This window comes from Neoarius graeffei, chromosome 1, assembly GCF_027579695.1.
Source record: "Neoarius graeffei isolate fNeoGra1 chromosome 1, fNeoGra1.pri, whole genome shotgun sequence".
Classification (NCBI taxonomy): domain Eukaryota; kingdom Metazoa; phylum Chordata; class Actinopteri; order Siluriformes; family Ariidae; genus Neoarius; species Neoarius graeffei.
Genome location: NC_083569.1, coordinates 16,472,480 through 16,493,168, shown reverse-complemented (window position 1 = coordinate 16,493,168; position 20,689 = coordinate 16,472,480). Strand labels below are relative to the sequence as shown.

The 20,689-nt window shown below is 42.7% G+C and overlaps 2 protein-coding genes across 2 annotated transcripts in view; one reads left to right on the top strand and one right to left on the bottom strand.

The window, feature by feature from the left end:
• c1h14orf119 (chromosome 1 C14orf119 homolog) overlaps nt 1–2,481 on the bottom strand; it is a 62,107-nt gene extending 59,626 nt beyond the window's left edge. Inside the window, exon 1 of the mRNA XM_060930035.1 lies at nt 2,030–2,481. The gene's annotated coding sequence lies outside the window, so the exon portion shown is untranslated. The remainder of the gene's footprint in view (nt 1–2,029) is intronic.
• Nucleotides 2,482–9,224: 6,743 nt separating this feature from the next.
• The window catches only part of mmp14b (matrix metallopeptidase 14b (membrane-inserted)), a 32,022-nt gene continuing 20,557 nt past the window's right edge, over nt 9,225–20,689 (top strand). Inside the window, exon 1 of the mRNA XM_060930024.1 lies at nt 9,225–9,687. Coding sequence (XP_060786007.1) covers nt 9,577–9,687 — 111 coding nt within the window. The 5' untranslated portion in view covers nt 9,225–9,576. The remainder of the gene's footprint in view (nt 9,688–20,689) is intronic.

The window sequence follows — 20,689 nt, the reverse complement described above, 5'->3', positions numbered from 1 at the left end:
TGAAAGCGTTAATTATTGTGCAGGTGCTATTTACATGTTTTAATTTTAGAAGCCCAACTACTGCTCCAAGAGCACAGGTGATGTGATTAGGGGGTAGGATTTGGGGAAATAACCATCTACAGGTTTGGAATGCTTATGAATGTGATTGAAAACGCAGATGTTCGGTTATGTGTGGAAGGGATTTTTTTCGAAGACGAGGTGGTGTGGATAAAACATTTTTATAAACGGAGGGGGGGAAAATGTTCGGTTTTAAAAATACCCGGCTACGTGTGTACATGGCATAAGTCTCCTAGTTGGCTGGTGATAGATTGGTGTCATTATAGCACGTCGGAGCGGTTCATGCCAGGCTCAAGTCCGATCCACCACTGATGAGTTGCCCAATAAGAATCCAGAATGTCACAAAAGACGTATTTTTTTTCTCAATAGACACAGGTGATGTTAAAGCCTATTGGCAGTCACGAGGCAGACTACAAAACCGCAGGGCATCGAGGCCACTGTGGCCTTACGGCAGATATTTTTTTCCAAGGGCACAAGGCCAAATTGAGAGGGCACGAGGGCCATGGCCCTCGTGAAATTCCTGCCCTGCTCTGATGTGACAATCAAGCAAGATGGCTAAGGGCCAATTTATGCTGACAACCCAGTCCTCGCAGATAGCGTCGCAGACAGTGTCTGTGTAGCCCCCCCATCTTTGCAGACGCTCTGTGCGCACCTCCCAAAAATTGTGACCACCGCAGAAGCCTCGCAGACAGCGTTGCAGACAAGAGGGCTCTGATTGGTCCACTCTACATCCGCTGTACACGCATTTCCGCTTCCCTACTTTCCCGGTTTGGTTTGTTTTCACGACCGCCATTTTTAAAAACACGAGCGAAGATGGAGCAGCACGAAGAGCGGTTGATCGAGGAAGTACGTACATCTATACAACTCCAGTTCTAGTCATTATAAGTAACCGGAGGATAAACACTCCACTAACCACACCCACCAACTACTCCTAGCAATTTCGTGACTTTGCGCCCCCTTGCGTTGTGGCAATGAATAACACTGGGCGCTCAACGATAAATTACAACTGTCTGCTAAAAGCTATCTGCGAAAGCCTTGTCGCAAGAGCATGCAGAGGCCTTAAGCCTGCCAAAAAAAAAAAAGTGCATGTACATTTGTGCAACAAGCACTGCTTCTGAGAGAATGTTCAATGCAGCTGGCAACACTGTGACCCCAGAAAGATGGTGCCTTAAGCCTGAGAAAGTCAACATGTTAGTGTCCAATAAGGTTAACCAATTAATTCATTATTTACAGTTAATTTTGATAATTTGCAATTGTTGTTTTTAAACTTACAAGCATACACATTTCAATTAGATCTATATTATTAGATTATTACTAGGCATGCAGCTCTATAATAGTAAAATTAAAAAGGACAAGTAAATCATTAATCACACGATCACTATTTCATGATATTGATGTTTCATAGGCCTTTCACAATATATTCATGCATCTCATTTTGCGCACAGGGGCACTGCCATGCTGGAACTGGTTTGGACTAAATGCTTTGGTTTCAGTGAAGGGAATTTGTAATCTACAGCTTGCAAAGTCATGATATACAGTAGTGTACCTCTGACTGTGCGGCGAAAGTCTGGCAAAAGCTCACATGTGGGAGTGATGGTCAGGGGTCCACAAACGTTTCGCCATATAGTGTATACCACCATAAATGGTGGGAAAAGATCCAACATGGTATTATAATTCATCTTGGTTTCCTTTTCTTTTAGAAACATGCAATTTTAACGTGTAGACTTTTTATATCCAGAGGCCAAAGACCTTTTGAAGATCGCACCACTAATGGCTAGTTCTCCCCAAGTTGCAAAGACAAAGTTAAACAGATTGTTCAAGCTACGTGACTGTAGCTGAATGCTAACACTCTGAAATATGTGCTGCAACCTGACCGGTTGGTATCAGTATTCCCCATGTAACACTAATAGACAACGGTACAACTCCGCTCACAAAGTAGTACAACAATATAGATTTTCGCGAAGACACTTACTTAATACCGTCTAAAAGGTGCTTTACACGCGTTTCTTCCTCAGCCGTCGCGATGGTTACCAGAACATTTTACAAGTAATATTAAGATAAAGAGGAACGCAGCCGCTTTAACAAAAAATGAAGAAAAAAAAAAACTTACATGCAACGGACACAGAACAACAACAAAAAAGTCCCTTTTGGTATCTCAGGGAAGTGATCTTTTTGAAAAAGATAACTCATAACCTCTTTGGGGGGGGGGGGGGGAACCCAACAACATTCACGTCCAAAATATTTCATAGAAGGTTCCTAAATCACCACACGATTGTTCACACAATGTCCATCGCAGGTTTTAGGTGTTTTTGTTTGTGTGTTTTTTAGGATCCGTCTCCACAAAAATAGATAGATAAACAAATAAATAAAAAGCCTCTCTCTACGTCATGTAAACTTAATCACGGCAAAACGGACGCTTCTTCTTCTTCCTTTTTAATGGCGGTTGGCAAACAACTTTTGGAAGCATTACCGCCACCTACCGTAATGGAGTGTGAGTCTGGCTATCTCAGTAATACTAAAAAAAAAAAAAACTAAGTTCTTCGAATCAAACCAGATTCTTGCAAGAAGTGAAGCAAAAACCTAAAGCAAACTTCGCCTGAATTTTTCTGAAGAATTGTATTTATTCTTAAAGGCACACTTTCTGCCTCTAGCTCTTGGATAAGTTGCTGCCTCTCCTGGTCAAACTTCGTACAGTATTCTATAACATGCTCTCCGGTCTCAACAGCATCACATACACTACACTTTCCATCAGCATGCTTTTTTAAAAGAAATAAAGTACTGTCCAAACCAGTGTGCCCAAACCTCATCCTAGAGATAATATCTTCATCGTGAGTGGATCTAGCAGTTGGTCTTGCACCGCCCACAAACCTTTGAATACTGTAATATTTCCTATCATTATTCCAGTCACTTTGCCATTTTCCCTTGGACTTTGACTTGACTATCGTTTTAATTTCAGATTTACTATAATGAATATCCATAGTGATCTCAGGAGATTCACATGCCTTCTTAGCGTTATCAGCTAGTTCATTACCTTGTACTCCTAAATGAGCTGGGACCCATAAAAAACTGACATTTGTATCAGAGTTCAATAGTCTACTTATCATCTGCACAATTTCTAAAACAATGTCCTGTCTGGACTGAGACATAGCACTCTAGCGCTGCTGCTTCTTCTTCTTCTTCGATGGCGTTTTATGGCAGCTGGCATCCAATTTGTTGCATTGCTGCCACCTTCAGTGTCATTCCATTATTGCATTAGATTCTCTTGAGTCCAGTGTCCTTCAGATATTTAAAAAGCCAACACTTTCCCTTCCCAGTTGACCCTATTTCTAAAATTGATCCCACTGACACTTCTTTCATGCCCACTTTCCTGAGTTCTGTATGAAGTTATTGTCTTTCTCTACTATATTTATTACAGGCAATAAGAACATGTTGTACTGTCTCTGGCTGTTGACAATCTAGGTACAGTCCATCCTGATGTTTTCCTAGAAGGAAGAGAGTATTACTGAGGTAAGTATGGCCAATTCTCAACCTAGAAATAGTGACTTCATCCTTCCTTTTCCACCCTCTTCTTTTACAGGTTACTGAATCAGTCACGCTATTAGTTAAAGAGAATAAATGTCTCCCCTTAGTCTCTTGTTCCCAGCACTGCTGCCATATTAGGTTAACTTGTTTCCAGACAATACACTTGCTCTCTGCTTTGAAATAGACTAATATTGATGTCTATGTTTTCTTTTTTCACTGCTTTTTTTGCTAGCCTATCCAGTTTCTCATTTGTTGAAATACCTATATGTGCGGGAATCCACATCAATGACAACTCAATCCCTTTTCTTGTCACATCCCTGATTTGGCAAAAGAATGTCATAAATGAGGTCTTGTCGAGTTCTGGATGAACCTGTCCCAATACTACTAACAGCTGACACAGTCACGAAACGGACGCTGCTGCTTCTTCTTCCTGTTTGACAGACATGCTTAACATTGCCCCCTACTGAACTGGAGCGGAGCGACCCTGACCAAGGTGATGGTTACTCAATGTGATTGCCAAATCCGCATCCGGCGAATATACACTAACGCATGCGCATATGGGCCCGTTCACACAATGCATTTTTTTAAATAAGGAAAGACGCTGGGAGATATGCCCACCACATTTTTTATATCTTGATTTTTTTTCTATTTTTATAAGATAAGCTAGCCTTTGATTATCCCACAAGGGGAAATTTACATTATTACAGCAGCAAAATATATAAAGAGGAAAGGAAAGATAAGGCAGTGAAGTAGTGCAAAAGTATTAAGTATACAAAAAAGGATATATATATATATATATATATATATATATATATATATATATATATATATATATATATATATATATATATAAAGAAATAAACTACAAATTTAGAGATAAAAAATAAACAAATTTGCATAAATTAACAGGTTTGCAGATACACAGTTAACATAAGTGTATTACAAAGGTGGTAATACACAGGTATTATTACCGGTATTACTCAGGTACTAGTGCACAAGTAAGTAGGTATATTGCACAAGAGCCATTTTAACAGTGTGTAGCTAGCAGTTCGCTGTACTGATGCTGATAGTCAGTGCACACACAGGATACGTTCAGAGGGGTTTCGATGGATGTAGAAGTGATCTGGACAGTATTGTTCATTATTGTGAGTGTCTGGTGCTGTGCTTGGTGAGGTGCCGTTGTACACACACACACACACACACACACACACACACACACATCTCATCTAAATCTCATTATCTCTAGCCGCTTTATCCTGTTCTACAGGGTCGCAGGCAAGCTGGAGCCTATCCCAGCTGACTACGTGCGAAAGGCGGGGTACACCCTGGACAAGTCGCCAGGTCATCACAGGGCTGACACATAGACACAGACAACCATTCACACCTACAGTCAATTTAGAGTCACCAGTTAACCTAACCTGCATGTCTTTGGACTGTGGGGGAAACCAGAGCACCCGGAGGAAACCCACGCGGACACGGGGAGAACATGCAAACTCTGCACAGAAAGGCCCTCGCCGGCCACGGGGCTCGAACCCGGACCTTCTTGCTGTGAGGCGACAGCGCTAACCACTGCACCACCGTGCCGCCCGCAGTTTTAAAGATATGGAACGGAAACAAAAACGTGACCGGACGAACTCTATAACTTTCTTTGGGCAGGGGATAACAATTCTTCGAGTTCCTCACAAGTGACATATAGACATATATTGTCACAGTTTTGGTTCTCCATGTCCTGAATGTAGCTCATATGAAAAATACGAGTGGTATATTTCCCAATAAAACAACTCATGTCCATATAATGTACTTCCATGGCACGAAGATATGAAGCTTTGAGTGGTGAATACAAGTGAGCAGAGTGAGCGTGTGAAATATTTTTCAACACGAGAAGATAAAAATCTTTGCACCACTGTGTAATATTCTTTTTATTATATAGACACATCCACAAAAAATATGCAAGTTAATCAAAATAATTTTCATTTTGAACCCGTTCGCCATTTTGACAATGTGCATCTAGTCAGCGGGAAAACATTGGAAGTGACGTCATTGGAGTGAAATATTGGGATATATGTTACTCAGGTCTGTCTGGGATGTACTTCATATGAAAAATATGAGTTTTTCAACACGAGAAGATAAACTTCATGTGTTCAAGCCAACGTGTTTTTCTTTTAATTATACAAAAAAAAAAGAACCAAGTATCCAAATTTATTGAAACAATTCATTGATTTCCTCACAAGTGACATATAGAGATTTATGTCACGGTTTTGTTTCTCCATGTCCTGGATGTCGCTCATATGAAAAATACAAGTGGATATATCCATCCATTATCTGTAGCCGCGTATCCTGTCCTACAGGGTCGCAGGCAAGCTGGAGCCTATCCCAGCTGACTATGGGTGAGAGGCAGGGTACACCCTGGACAAGTCGTCAGGTCATCGCAGGGCTGACACATAGACACAGACAACCATTCACATCTATGGTCAATTTAGAGCCACCAGTTAGCCTAACCTGCATGTCTTTGGGGGAAACCGGAGCACCCAGAGGAAACCCACACAGACAGAACATGCAAACTCCACACAAAAAGGCCCTTGCTGGCCACTGGCCTCAAACCCAGGACCTTCTTGCTGTAAGGCAACAGCGCTAACCACTACACCACCGTGTCACCGAGATACAGAACCTTTATTTTTAAATGCATTTCTGAATGGGTAGTATCTCCATCCTTGACGAGTGGTATATTTCCCAGTAAAACACTTATGCCCATATAATATGTAGAGGATATTGCAGGTCTAGGATGTATTTCATATGAAAAATGAGTTTTTCAACATGAGAAGATAAACTTCATATCTTCAAGCCAATGTGTGTTTTTCTTTTTATTATTTTGACACATTCACAAACAAAACGTACACAAGTTAATCAAACAATTCATCAATATCCTCACGAGTGAAGATATTGGAAAATATGTTACTCAAAGCCCTGGAAGTAGTTTGTATGAAAAAAAATATGTGTGGTGTATTTCCCAGTAAAGCACTCATTTCCATAGAATATAAGGGGTTATGGTATGATTGCAGGTTACACAAACAGGAGAAGTGTAAATATTAGGTGTCATTATGCAGTCATTGAGCATAATGAGATTTACAGTTAGGTCCATAAATATTTGGACAGAGACAACATTTTTCTAATTTTGGTTCTGTACATTACCACAATGAATTTTGAACAAAACAATTCAGATGCAGTTGAAGTTCAGACTTTCAGCTTTAATTCAGTGAGTTTAACAAAATGATTGCATAAAAATGTGAGGAACTAAAGCATTTTTTAAACACAATCCCTTCATTTCAGGGGCTCAAAAGTAATTGGACAAATTAAATAATTGTAAATAAAATGTTAATTTCTAATACTTGATTGAAAACCCTTTGTTGGCAATGACTACCTGAAGTCTTGAACTCATGGACATCACCAGACGCTGTGTTTCCTCCTTTTTAATGCTCTGCCAGGCCTTTACTGCAGCGGTTTTCAGTTGCTGTTTGTTTGTGCGCCTTTCTGTCTGAAGTTTAGTCTTTAACAAGTGAAATGCATGCTCAATTGGGTTGAGATCAGGTGACTGACTTGGCCATTCAAGAATCTTCCACTTCTTTGCTTTAATAAACTCCTGGGTTGCTTTGGCTTTATGTTTTGGGTCATTGTCCATCTGTATTATGAAACGCTGACCAATCAGTTTGGCTGCATTTGGCTGGATTTGAGCACACAGTATGTCTCTGAATACCTCAGAATTCATCTGGCTGCTTCTGTCCTGTGTCACATCATCAATAAACACTTGTGACCCAGTGCCACTGGCAGCCATGCATGCCCAAGCCATCACACTGCCTCCGCCGTGTTTTACAGATGATGTGGTATGCTTTGGATCATGAGCTGTACCACGCCTTTGCCATACTTTTTTCTTTCCATCATTCTGGTAGAGATTGATCTTGGTTTCATCTGTCCAAAGAATGTTCTTCCAGAACTGTGCTGGCTTTTTTAGATGTTTTTTAGCAAAGTCCAATCTAGCCTTTTTATTCTTGAGGCTTGCACCGTGTAGTGAACCCTCTGTATTTACTTTCATGCAGTCTTCTCTTTATGGTAGATTTGGATATTGATACGCCTACCTCCTAGAGAGTGTTGTTCACTTGGTTGGCTGTTGTGAAGGGGTTTCTCTTCACCATGGAAATTATTCTGCGATCATCCACCACTGTCGTCTTCTATGGGCATCCAGGTCTTTTTGCATTGATGAGTTCACCAGTGCTTTCTTTCTTTCTCAGGATGTACCAAACTGTAGATTTTGCCACTCCTAATATTGTAGCAATTTCTCGGATGGGTTTTTTCTGTTTTCGTAGTTTAAGGATGGCTTGTTTCACCTGCATGGAGAGCTCCTTTGACCGCATGTTTTCTTCAAAGCAAAATCTTCCAAATGCAAGCACCACACCTCAAATCAACTCCAGGCCTTTTATCTGCTTAATTAAGAATGACATAACGAAGGAATTTCCCACACCTGCCCATGAAATAGCCTTTGAGTCAATTGTCCAATTACTTTTGGTCCCTTTAAAAACAGGGTGGCACATGTTAAGGAGCTGAAACTCCTAAACCCTTCATCCAATTTTAATATGGATACCCTCAAATGAAAGCTGAAAGTCTGGACTTTATGTCCATGTCCATTATATAACTATAACTTGAATATGTTTCGGTAAACAGGTAAAAAAAGAAAATTTGTGTCAGTGTCCAAATATATATGGACCTAACTGTATATGTTGAAAGGTTCTCTTTTTTTCTTGTAGTTTTATTTAGAATCATGACACTGATGTTTTTGTTGTTTAAAGATGCACACGAATGTGAATTTAGCAGTAATATTAGTGTTTGTTTGCCAGTACCTCAGCAAGTGATTTGGGCATATTGTCTTGTAGCTGGGAAAGGTTAAGAAATTGTACATAATAATTTAGCTACTTTTATAAGCAAGGGCACAGCAGGGAGTTGAAACCCACTCCAGAAAGGATCACGATGGTGGGTTATGTAGTTAAAACATCTCATCTCATTATCTCTAGCCGCTTTATCCTGTTCTACAGGGTTGCTTATCCCAGCCGACTACGGGCGAAAGGCGGGGTACACCCTGGACAAGTCGCCAGGTCATCACAGGGCTGACACATAGACACAGACAACCATTCACACCTACGGTCAATTTAGAGTCACCAGTTAACCTAACCTGCATGTCTTTGGACTGTGGGGGAAACCAGAGCACCCAGAGGAAACCCATTCAGAGACGGGGAGAACATGCAAACTCCACACAGAAAGGCCCTCGCCGGCCACGGGGCTTGAACCTGGACCTTCTTGCTGTGAGGCGACAATGCTAACCACTACACCACCGTGCCACCTAGTTTAAACATGTTAAAGATATTGTTAATTCACTGGTATCAGGAGGCATTTTACATGCTTCCTTAAAAAAATAAAATAAAATAAAACCCCTAGTAATTACTGTGTTGTGTTTGTCTGGTGATATCACCAAAAGTGTGAGGGGCCCCTATTTTTTATTTATTTTGGTGACATGAGACAAACCCGAATGAGGTGCTCAGTAGAGCCACAGCAGCGCCGGAGAGGAATTGGGAATAGGAAGGGGTGGGCTTTGGGCGAGTTTGTGCAAGTTAAGCAGTTAGGACTCGTCGAGCGACCACGTCAACAGCTGAAGGGAAAATGGCTGCAGAGTTGAGCATTGTTATAGATAAGTAAGGAGACGGTTTGACAAAGTTTCGGGAAGAAATAAATTAGATCAAAGAAAACTAGTGGTTCACTGACCTCGTCTTTCATTTTACCTTTTAATGTCTGAAAGATTTTACTTGTAGTCACAGCTTCATTAGGCGTGGTTATAATTAAAGTAAGTTTTGTTTAATTTGTTTATTTTATAAGATACTTCTGATCAGCGTGGCGATGTTTTTTAACAGTTAGGGGAGGAAAGGCAAATTAAAGTTCCTAGATTTGTTTGAAGGCATGTTGGGAAGAATGGCGATTTGGGCTTATACCCTCCTGGAGTTGATGCTTTTATTTGCATTCGGACTGTGCGTTCAAGGTGGGGCGCCTAAGGGAAACTTAAACCCAGAGGTAAGGAGGCCAGTAAGATTGTGTTGGTAAATACAGCATGAATATACTGCCATGGAGATACGACGTAAAGTATTTTGCATGAAAATATATTATTTAGCTGTTTTCACTGAAAACGTCACTTCCCTGTAATCCTGTTATCGAACCTAACAAAATTGTGGAGCGACTAAAAAACACACTTAAGTGTTGTATCCGAAGAAAGAACCAGATACAGCACAGACTCCTGTGAAATGCAGCTGAGGAGAACCGGGTCACATGACTTTGCCTTAAAGTAGGCTTGTTGGAATTTTTTTCCCCCCAGTATTATATTTTGACCCAATATGTCATCAGATTACCTCTCCATTGATTATATGTATGTGGTATAGAAACAATGATGGCAAAATGAACTTTGTAAATAGCATAGATTTTGATGTTGACATTTTGCATAGAAACAAAGAAAAATCTGTGACCATTGTCTTAAGACACAAAAGGGTGGGCCTACAGTGAGTAATTCATAGAATCGCAACTGTGGTGAGCAGAAAATGATCTCAGCATGTACAAAACACCAGACTTTAAAGTAAATGGGCTACAACAGCAGAAGGCCAAGATAGGGTTTCACTCCTGTCAGCAAAGAACAAGAATCTGAGGCTACAGTAGGCACAGTCTCAGAAACTGGACATTTGAAGGAAAAAAAAAGTCACCTCGTCTTTTTCCAGTCCTCAAGTGTCCAGTTTTAGTGAGTCTGTTCCCAGAAAAAAATTTTTTTTTTAAATTCATGCTTTTCAAGTGGAGTGTACTAGCTCTTCTGTAAGTTGCTCTGGCTAAGGGTGTCTGCTAAAAGCTGTTAATGTAAATGGGATAGCACTCAATATGGCAGCTACAGTCCCCTTTGAAAGATGTGGGACAGCAGGGCCAATACTTTTTCTTACACACAAGACATTTGGGCTTGAGATCAAAAGGTGAATTTGAGATGATAAATCAGAATTTCAGCTTTCATTTCCTAACATTTCCATCTCAATGTTTATAAAAAAAACTTGGAACATGACACATTTTGTTTTAATCCACGCATTTTTAAATGGGTTAAAAAAAAAAGTGTAACATGTGGCTAATATGTTTCTTGTTGCCCAGGCACTGAAAGTCCTGTTCCAATACTGGGTCTCTAAATCCTACTTTTTCTAATGTTGTTCTCCAGGGATCAGTTCTTGGCCCCCATCTGTTCATTACTTGCATGTTGCCCCTTGGTCACGTCATTCTTTGCCATTGACACTATTTACATTGATGATAACTCAGACTTATGTTGACACCAAAACTACCTCTACTCCAATATCCTATATTCTTGATATCAAACATTGGACGCATCCTACCTTTCTAAACCTAAATCCCAGTCATATTGAAGTTCTAATCATTGGCCCAAAATCCAAAGTATCAAAATTGTCTACCTTTTCACTTGATATTGATGGGGTGACTTTTTTTTTTTTTAAACCTTCCTCAGCAGTTTGTAATTTGGGAGTCATATTTGATTCATCTCTCTCTTTTAAACCCCACATTAGGTCATTGATCAAATGATCTTTAATCCATCCGTTCCATATGATAGTCCATAGTCCCACTCTATTTAGCTGAACTTCTTCACCGGTACTCCCTTTCCTGCACTCTTGGGTCTGCTGGAACTGGACTATTAGATGTCTCAAAATTCAGACCAATCACTGTTGGGGGCAAATTAAAACATAGGAGCAGGTGTCATGGCCCCCAAACTCTGGAACACTTTATCTCAATCTCTTCAGCTTCATTCTCCACATTCAAGGCCCAGCTTAAAACCTTTTTTCTTTTCTCAACACTTCACCTTCTACACTTTTCAACACTTTGCCTTCTCTCATTGCTTTGTATACTTTTTTTGTTTGTTTTCTGGTTTATAGTGGCCTTGGGTATGAGAAAGGTGCTATATAAAAGTGGATAACTTATTATTTTACTTACTGTGAGTGCTCAAGATAACTAGTATTTAATTCTAATTTAGGTTGTTAAAATAGTTATATTTTAACCAATTAATCAATTAGCAATAATAAATTTGATGTTGCAATACACCAGGGGTATTCAATTAAGTCACTGAGGTCCAGTTATTAAATTTTGTCCAAGTAGAAGGTCCGACCCGAAGTCCAGCTTGTGTCTTATAGCCTTCCCTTATGTCCACATTTTCATATGGGTTCAACAGTATTTATTGTTAATTTCCAATGCAGGAAATGAACTGAGTGCACAACTATCTCTTTTACCATAAATAAAAGTAGTCCCAGGAAAATAAATTCAAGGCCTTTATTTCAGATTAAAGAAAACAGAAACCTCAGAATAAAATAAAGTGCAAACAGAGTGGAATAACTCCTTTTTCTCTTAGGCTACGTTTACATTAGACCGTATCTGTCTCGTTTTCTTCGCGGATGCACTGTCCGTTTACATTAAACCCCCTGGAAACGCCGGGAAACGGGAATCCGCCAGCGTCCACGTATTCAATCCAGATCGTGTCTGGTCCGGTGCTGTGTAAACATTCAGAATACGCAAATACGCTGTGCTGAGCTCTAGCTGGCGTCTCATTGGACAACGTCACTGTGACATCCACCTTCCTGATTCGCTGGCGTTGGTCATGTGAGGCGACTGCTGAAAAACGGCGCGGACTTCCGCCTTGTATCACCTTTCATTAAAGAGTATAAAAGTATGAAAATACTGCAAATACTGATGCAAATACTGCCCATTGTGTAGTTATGATTGTCTTTAGGCTTGCCATCCTTCCACTTGCAAGTAGTAAGTGATATGCGCTGGGATCACACACACAGCGGCTCAGTCCCGAATCGTGGCTTGTGCACTTCACTCGCGCGCTCTGTGAGCTGCGCAGGGCCGGAGTGCGCACCCTCCAGAGGGCACTCGCTGTTCAGGGCGGAGTGATTTGGAGCGCAGGATGCCTGCGGAGCCGAGCGTATCCGTGTATTAGGCTTGCCATCCTTCTACTTGCAAGTGGTGAGCCTTGCGCATGCCCTAAATGCACTGGGATCATGTTACGCGCCGTCTAAAGTCATGTGATTAGCATATCCGCGTATTGGCGTTGCTGTGTGCACAGCTAACGGTTTTAGTGTAAACGCGAATCGTTTTAAGAACGTTAATCTGATGATCCGCTGATTCGACGTAATGTAAACGTAGCCTTAAAGAGGTCCCAACCTGAAGAATTGAAGGCCTACACTTCAAGTAAAAAAGTCAACTCAGAAAACATTAACTAAAAGTGCATTGACTTAACATTTTCTCTTCTTTGTTCTTAAAATAAGGAGGTCCCAGCCTAAAAAAATGAGGGCGTACTTTTCAAGAAAAAAAAAGTCCACATTTTCAGAAAACAAGTGGCTTTTTTGGGGGGAAATGCAAACAGAACATTTTTCTTTGAACTTTTCTCTTTTAATTCTTCTTTTACTTTTCTTAATGAGAAAAATGGGCATGTGGCTGACCTGCCAGTAATTTAAATCTTGGTTGGAATGGAGTTAGTGCCATTCTCATGCAGATATGTAGGTGTTCATTGTTGAGCCTAGAATGGTACTTGGTTTTGACAATGTTCATAGTGGAAAAAGCTGACTCACAGCTATAAGTCGATCCAGACATAGTCAAGGTGTGCAGTGTTCCTTTGGTTAGACCAGGGAACACACTCTCAGAAACAGTCTGTAACCAGAAAGTAGCAGGGTCAGTTGTCTCAAAATGCTCTCTTATGGCCCTTTTCCACTACCCTTTTTCAGCTCGCTTCAGCTCACTTCAGCCCAACATGGCTCGCGTTTCGACTACCTCCGAGCAGCACGACTCAGCTCGCTTCAGCCCTGCTTAGCACCCAAAACTCGCACGGTTTTGGAGTAGGGCTGAAGCAAGCCAAACCGAGCCGAGTGGGGCTAGGGGTGTGAGGAGACACTCCCCTGTGCACTGATTGGTGAGGAGGAGTGTCCTCACACGCCCCGCGAGCACGCTGGGATCTGTAAACCCGGAAGAAGAATAATTACGAGAATTTCTGAAGCCTTATGCGCCTCGCCTCATCTATACGCTCTTGCCAGTATCTGTTGGCGTTGTCAGTGACAACAAGCCACAGCACCAAGACCAGCAACAATAACAACTCCATGTCCTCCCTGTTTATTGTTTACTATCCGGGTCGTGAGACTACCGCTTAAAAGGTCACTGATGTCACTGTTTGCGCCGCCTAATGACATCACGTGACGTCCACCCACTTTCGCTAACTCCACCCAATGTGTCCACCCACTTCCAGCCAGCACGGTTCAGCGCGGTTGTAGTCGAAATGCAACTCCAACAGCCCCACTCAGCTCGACTCAGCCCAACTCAGCACGGCACGGCTCAGCCCAACTCAGCCGCGTTGGTAGTGGAAAAGCGGCACTAGGCCCTGTCCACACAGCAATGGATTCAGGTGAATCTGATAAAATTGTTTATCGTTTCGGCCTGGCGTCCACATGGCACCGGCGTTTTGGGTGCCCCAAAACGAAATCTTTTGAGAACGGGTTCCAGAGTGGAAAGATCTGGCAACGGCGCTGTTGCGAAGTCGTCTGGATGAGTAGAACGGATTTGTTTACGATGATGTCACAACCACATGTGCTTCACGCCGGGTAGAAGTGTAACGAACTCGATGCGAGTTGTCAACAAATCCTATAACTTGGTTGATGAAATGCGCTTACAAAATATTTTCACTGTGAATATTTATTGTGTAATGGTGCAAAGTGAGAGAGAGAGTGAGAGTCAATCCCGCCAGCAAAAATAGGGAAAAAAAGGAGCGATCTCACCTCTTCAGATGTTGGTTTAAGTCCTACAATACATTCCTCAAAAAGGGCGTAGAAGAACAAATTAATCCATCAACGTGTAGCATTCAATTTATTCCGGACCATTAAAGACGCCGCCTTCCGCATACGTCATCCTCGCCGCCATATTGGATGGGTCAAAGCGGAGAATAAAGATGCCTCATTCATGTGCTGCATTTAACTGTACCAACAGGTTTGCCGTCCAAACGAGATCACATGGGATTACCTTTCACAGGTGAGACTGGAAAAATACTTTTCATTGTATTTGGTCATTATAATGTAATTTTACGAACAGATTTTTCTGACTTTGTGGCTAATATGAAGTCTCGCGCATAATAGTTTATGCGCATGCATCCTTACTTCTATTGTTGTGGTGTCTCCGATGGGACCGTCTTACAGCGCACCTAGAGGTGTGGCATGTGTATTGCATCGTTTTCAGCAAGCGTTGCGTTGCCATATGGACCTGATATTTTACTGATCCGTTGCCCATGTGGACGCGAGAGAGATATATACACACAGTTGTGTTCAAAATTATTCAACCCCCAATGCTGTAAAGGGTTTTAGGGAATTCAGTGTACATTTGTAATTGTGTTCATAATGACCTCTTACAAGGACTTGTTAAAGAACCAAATGCAGCTAAAATGACATCAACTGCTTTTGTAATAAAGTATTAAATGGCCTTTTTGTGATTTCTTCATTGACACAATTATTCAACCCCTTTAAGACTACCACTCTTAAGAACAGAGGTTCATTCAAGTGTTTTCAATCAGGTATTGAAAACACCTGTGGATGTCAACGAGCATCAATCAAGCATTAATAAGCACCAATTAGGCACATTTAAAAGGACTGTGATACTCAGCTCCTTCTAGACATTTACTGGTGTGTTGACAAACATGGTGAAGGCAAGAGAATGGTCCCAGAAGACAAGAGAAGTTATTTCTCTTCACAAGAATGGCAATGGATATAAGAAGATCTCCAAAATGTTAAACATTCCAAGAGATACTATCGGAAGCATCATCTGTAAATTCAAGGCAAAGGGCACAGTGGAAACGCTACCTGGTCGTGGCAGAAAGAAGATCCTGACGGCGACTGCTGGGCGCTACCTGAAGCGCCAGGTGGATAAAAATCCCCGTGTGACTGGTGAGGAACTGAAAAAAGATCTGTTAGATGTGGGCATTGAGGTTTCAGCACAGACAATAAGGCGCACACTGCGTAATGATGGCCTCTATGCCAGAACTCCCAGGCGCACCCCCTTGCTGACTCCAAAGAATAAGAAATGTCGACTGCAGTATGCCAAAAGTCATGTGGACAAGCCACAAAAGTTTTGGGAAAGTGTTCTGTGGACTGATGAAACTAAATTAGAACTGTTTGGGCCCATGGACCAGCACTATGTTTGGACCAGGCCTATGAAGAAAAGAACACCTTGCCTACTGTGAAGCATGGCGGGGGGTCAATTATGCTTTGGGGTTGTTTTGCTTCTAATGGTACAGGGAAGCTTCATCGTGTGCAGGGTACCATGAATTCTCTTCAGTACCAGGAAATCTTGGAAGAAAATGTGATGGAGTCTGTTACAAACCTGCGGCTTGGGAGACGTTGGACCTTTCAACAGGACAATGATCCTAAGCACACATCCAAGTCCACTAGAGCATGGTTGAAGATGAAGGGCTGGAACATTCTGGAGTGGCCATCGCAGTCACCAGACTTAAATCCGATTGAGAACCTCTGGTGGGACCTAAAGAAGGCAGTTGCAGCGCGCAAGCCTAAGAATGTGACTGAACTGGAGGCTTTTGCCCATGAAGAATGGGCTAAGATACCTGTTGGTCGCTGCAAGACACTTGTGTCAAGCTATGCTTCACGCTTGAAAGATGTTATAACTGGAAAAGGATGTTGTACTAAGTACTAAGAATGAATGTCACTTGGGGGTTGAATAAAACTGATAATGATGTGAGCAGAGAAAAGACATTTGTGGCCATTTTATTATAAATGTTATGTTATATTTGTCTAATTTACAAGTGCCTCTTTGATTTAATTGTAAATAAGATGACTGAAATGATCAAAATCAATGTCAAACTGGCCAAAACACTTAATTTCAGTGGGGGTTGAATAATTGTGAACACAACTGTGTGTGTGTATGTATGTATGTATGTATATATATATATATATATATATATATATATATATATATATATATATATACACACACGTGTGTGTGTGTGTGTATATATATATACAAGAGCTGCTGACCTGAGAAGGAAGATCGTGACCCAACTGGAAACCTGGAGCCCCCGACAAATACCGAAGCTGAGTTGCCAAGTACCTTCAGAAGATCTACTAGTAGATGTGAATGCTGCTCTGAAGACAATCTCCACAAGAACCATCACTGAGACCAACAAGCTGATACACAGTACAGCAACAGTAATCATGGAGATGCTTGGACACAAGGTGGGCTCGGGACATAACAAACAGTATCCACCATGGAAGAGACGATTAGAGGCCAAGATAAAGGCAGCAAGGAGAGAAGTTAGCCAGCTAGCTGAACTACAGAAAGGGAACATGGTGAATAAAGGGGCGCCTAGGAAGTACAACTCACTCTCCATACCAGAGGCACTCGAAACTGCCAAACAGCGACTAACAGCTCTGGCCACCCGGTTGAGGAGATACACCAAGGAAGGAGAGGCCAGGAGAATAAACAAGCTGTTCTCCACTGAACCAGCCAAGGTGTACTCTCAATGGCAGGGGAACAACAACCGGTCAGACCCACCAAGAGCTGAGGTGGAAAAATACTGGAAAGACATATGGGAAAGAAAGGCATCACACAACACCGATGCCCAATGGTTAGTGGACCTAAGAGCTGACCACAGCAACCTCCCAGAACAAGAACCAGTAACCATCTCAATGGCAGACGTCCAAGAAAGAGTGTCAAAGATGAAGAGCTGGACAGCACCAGGCCCCGATATGATCCATACGTACTGGCTGAAGAAGCTAACTGCACTCCATGAACGCCTAGCAGCACAGATGAACCAGCTGCTGAGGGATGGAACCCACCCAGAATGGCTAACCCAAGGCAGGACAGTCCTAATCATGAAGGACCCCCAGAAGGGACCCATCCCATCCAACTACCGGCCAATTACCTGTCTCTGCACAACATGGAAGGCCCTGTCAGGCATCATTGCGGCAAAAATGAGTAAGCATGTGGCTCAATACATGAGCAAGGCACAGAAAGGAATTGGCAGTAACACCAGAGGAGCCAAGCACCAGCTACTGGCCGATAGAACAGTCGCCCGAGACTGTAAGAAGAGACAGACCAACCTGTGCACTGCCTGGATTGACTACAAGAAAGCCTACGACTCAATGCCACACACATGGATACTGGAATGTCTGGAACTGTATAAGATCAACAGGAACCTAAGGACCTTCATACAGAACTCAATGGAAATGTGGAAGACAACCCTAGAGGCCAACTCAAAACCCATTGCCCAAGTCAACATCAAGTGCGGCATATACCAAGGAGATGCGCTATCACCACTGCTGTTCTGCATAGGCCTGAACCCCCTCAGTCAGATCATCACGAAGAGCGGCTACGGGTACCGATTCCGTAGTGGGGCAACAATCAGCCACCTGCTCTACATGGATGACATCAAGCTGTATGCCAGGAACGAGCGAGAAATAGACTCGCTGATCCACACCACCCGGATCTACAGCGATGACATAGGGATGTCATTCGGATTGGACAAGTGTGGCCGGATGGTCTCAAAGAGAGGCAAGATGATCCGGACTGAGGGGATTGACCTACCAGAGGGCAACATAGGTGATATCCAAGACAGCTACAAGTACCTTGGCATCCCACAGGCTAATGGAAACCATGAAGAGGCCACAAGGAAGTCAACCACAGCCAAATACCTCCAGAGAGTAAGGCAGGTCCTGAAAAGTCAGCTGAATGGTAAAAACAAGGTCCGAGCCATCAACATGTACGCACTACCAGTCATCAGATACCCCGCTGGTATCATAAACTGGCCAAAGGAGGAGATAGAAGCCACATATATCAAGACTAGAAAGCTCCTCACCATGCATGGAGGGTTCCACCCCAAGTCCAGCACCCTGAGACTATACACCAAGCGGAAAGAGGGAGGCCGAGGGCTAGTGAGCGTCAAGACCACGGTCCAGGATGAAACATCGAAAATCCAAGAATACATCAGAAAGATGGCCCCAAAGGATGAACTGCTAAGTGAATGTCTCAGGCAGCAGAACCCTGATGAGAGTGCAGAGGAGGAGGAGGAACAGGCAACCTGGAGAGACAAACCCCTACATGGCATGTACCACCGTCAGATAGAGGAAGTGGCTGATATCAAGAAATCCTACCAGTGGCTGGATAATGCAGGACTGACAGACAGCACAGAGGCACTAATCATGGCAGCACAAGAACAGGCCATAAGCACAAGAGCCATAGAGGCCAGGATCTACCAGAGTAGATCAGACCCAAGATGCAGACTGTACAAAGAAGCCCCTGAAACAGTCCAGCACATAGTAGCAGGGTGCAAGATGCTAGCTGGATCAGCGTACATGGAGAGGCACAACCAAGTGGCTGGGATAGTATACAGGAACATCTGCAACCAGTATGGAATAGAAATACCCAAGTCCCAATGGGCCATACCACAGAAGGTGGCTGAGAACAACAGGGCCAAGGTTCTGTGGGACTTCAGCTTCCAGACTGACAAACAGATCCTGGCTAACCAACCGGACATAGTGGTGGTGGACAAAGAGCAGAAGAGGGTGGTGGTGATAGATGTGGCGATCCCAGCTGACGCCAACATCAGGAAGAAGGAACATGAGAAACTTGAGAAGTATCAAGGGTTGAAAGAGCAGCTGGAACGGATGTGGAAGGTCAAGGGTTGCGTGGTCCCCGTGGTAGTGGGGGCACTTGGGGCAGTAACCCCCAAACTGGGAGAGTGGCTCCAGCAAATCCCAGGAACAACATCTGAAGCCTCAGTCCAGAAGAGCGCAGTCCTAGGAACATCGAAGATACTGCGCAGAACCCTCAAACTCCCAGGCCTCTGGTAGAGGACCCGAGCTTGAGGATGACATGGATACCACCCCCCCGCCGGGGGTGAGAAGGAGATTTTTTTTTTAATATAAATTTTTTTTTTTTTTTTTTTTAATTCTCGTTGTCGTGTGGATGTAGCCTTAATGCAGCATTTCCTTGCAGATCAATAAACAGATCGATGTCTCAGCAACGGCGTTTAAGCAGTCCTTCAGAACTGTCCCATCACTAAATGTTTTTTTATGTTGCCCCAAAATCCACGCTACTTTTAAGGAACATTCGTTTGCACGTTGCTGGGCTGTAAATGTATGTGTGATGAGTCGGGTAGACCTGTGTGCTTGCAGTTCGGTTATTTTGCGTGCCCTCAGCTTGGACTTCAGGGGATAACTTTGCTCAAAAGAGCTGTGCTTCATTTCGTAGTGGCGCTTCACGTTGCCGCTTTTAATTAATGCCACGTTTTTGGAGCATATGAGGCACACTGGTTTTGAACTGCTCGCCGGAAGAATGAACATATATTTCTCCGTCCATTCATCTTTAAAACAACGATTTTTCTTGTCTGCTTTCCTCCGCCTTTTGGAGCAAGCCATGTTGTCTCGGTCGGTTGTCTCTGAACTTAACTCTCTTCCTCTCTGCTTGTTGCTCTGCTGTGGCGTGCTGGGTAAACTAACGATTTTATTGGCTCAACTGAGTGAAGCTGTTGTCGTATTAACTGGAGTAGCAGTGCCCGCTGTCAATAGCCACGACCGTCCAAAATAATGCTCCATGAAAATTACTTAATCTCGTGAATTTACCATTGGTCACGGGTCCAGACAAAACCATCACTGGGTCCAGGTCCGGACCGAGGTCCGCCATTTGGTGATGCCTGCAATACACTAAAGAGAAATAATCACAAGGTGTGACTATTTTCTGGAGGCTGTGTGGCTATCGAGGCATCACTAGTAACAAGCTTGACAGTGTATTGAGGGAAGCCACATGGTAGGTATGCTTAGCCACAAGTCTTATGGTCAGGATGCTGTGGGATTGAGACAAAGCATTAAGGGAAGTTCCACTTGCTGCAAATTGACAGTCATAAAAATAATGTGAATATTGTAAACCTGTCCCATCAGTTTTATTTGCCAAAGAAACTTGTAACCCCGGATTGCTTTAATTTTTGGCACGTTCTCCAGATCACTAA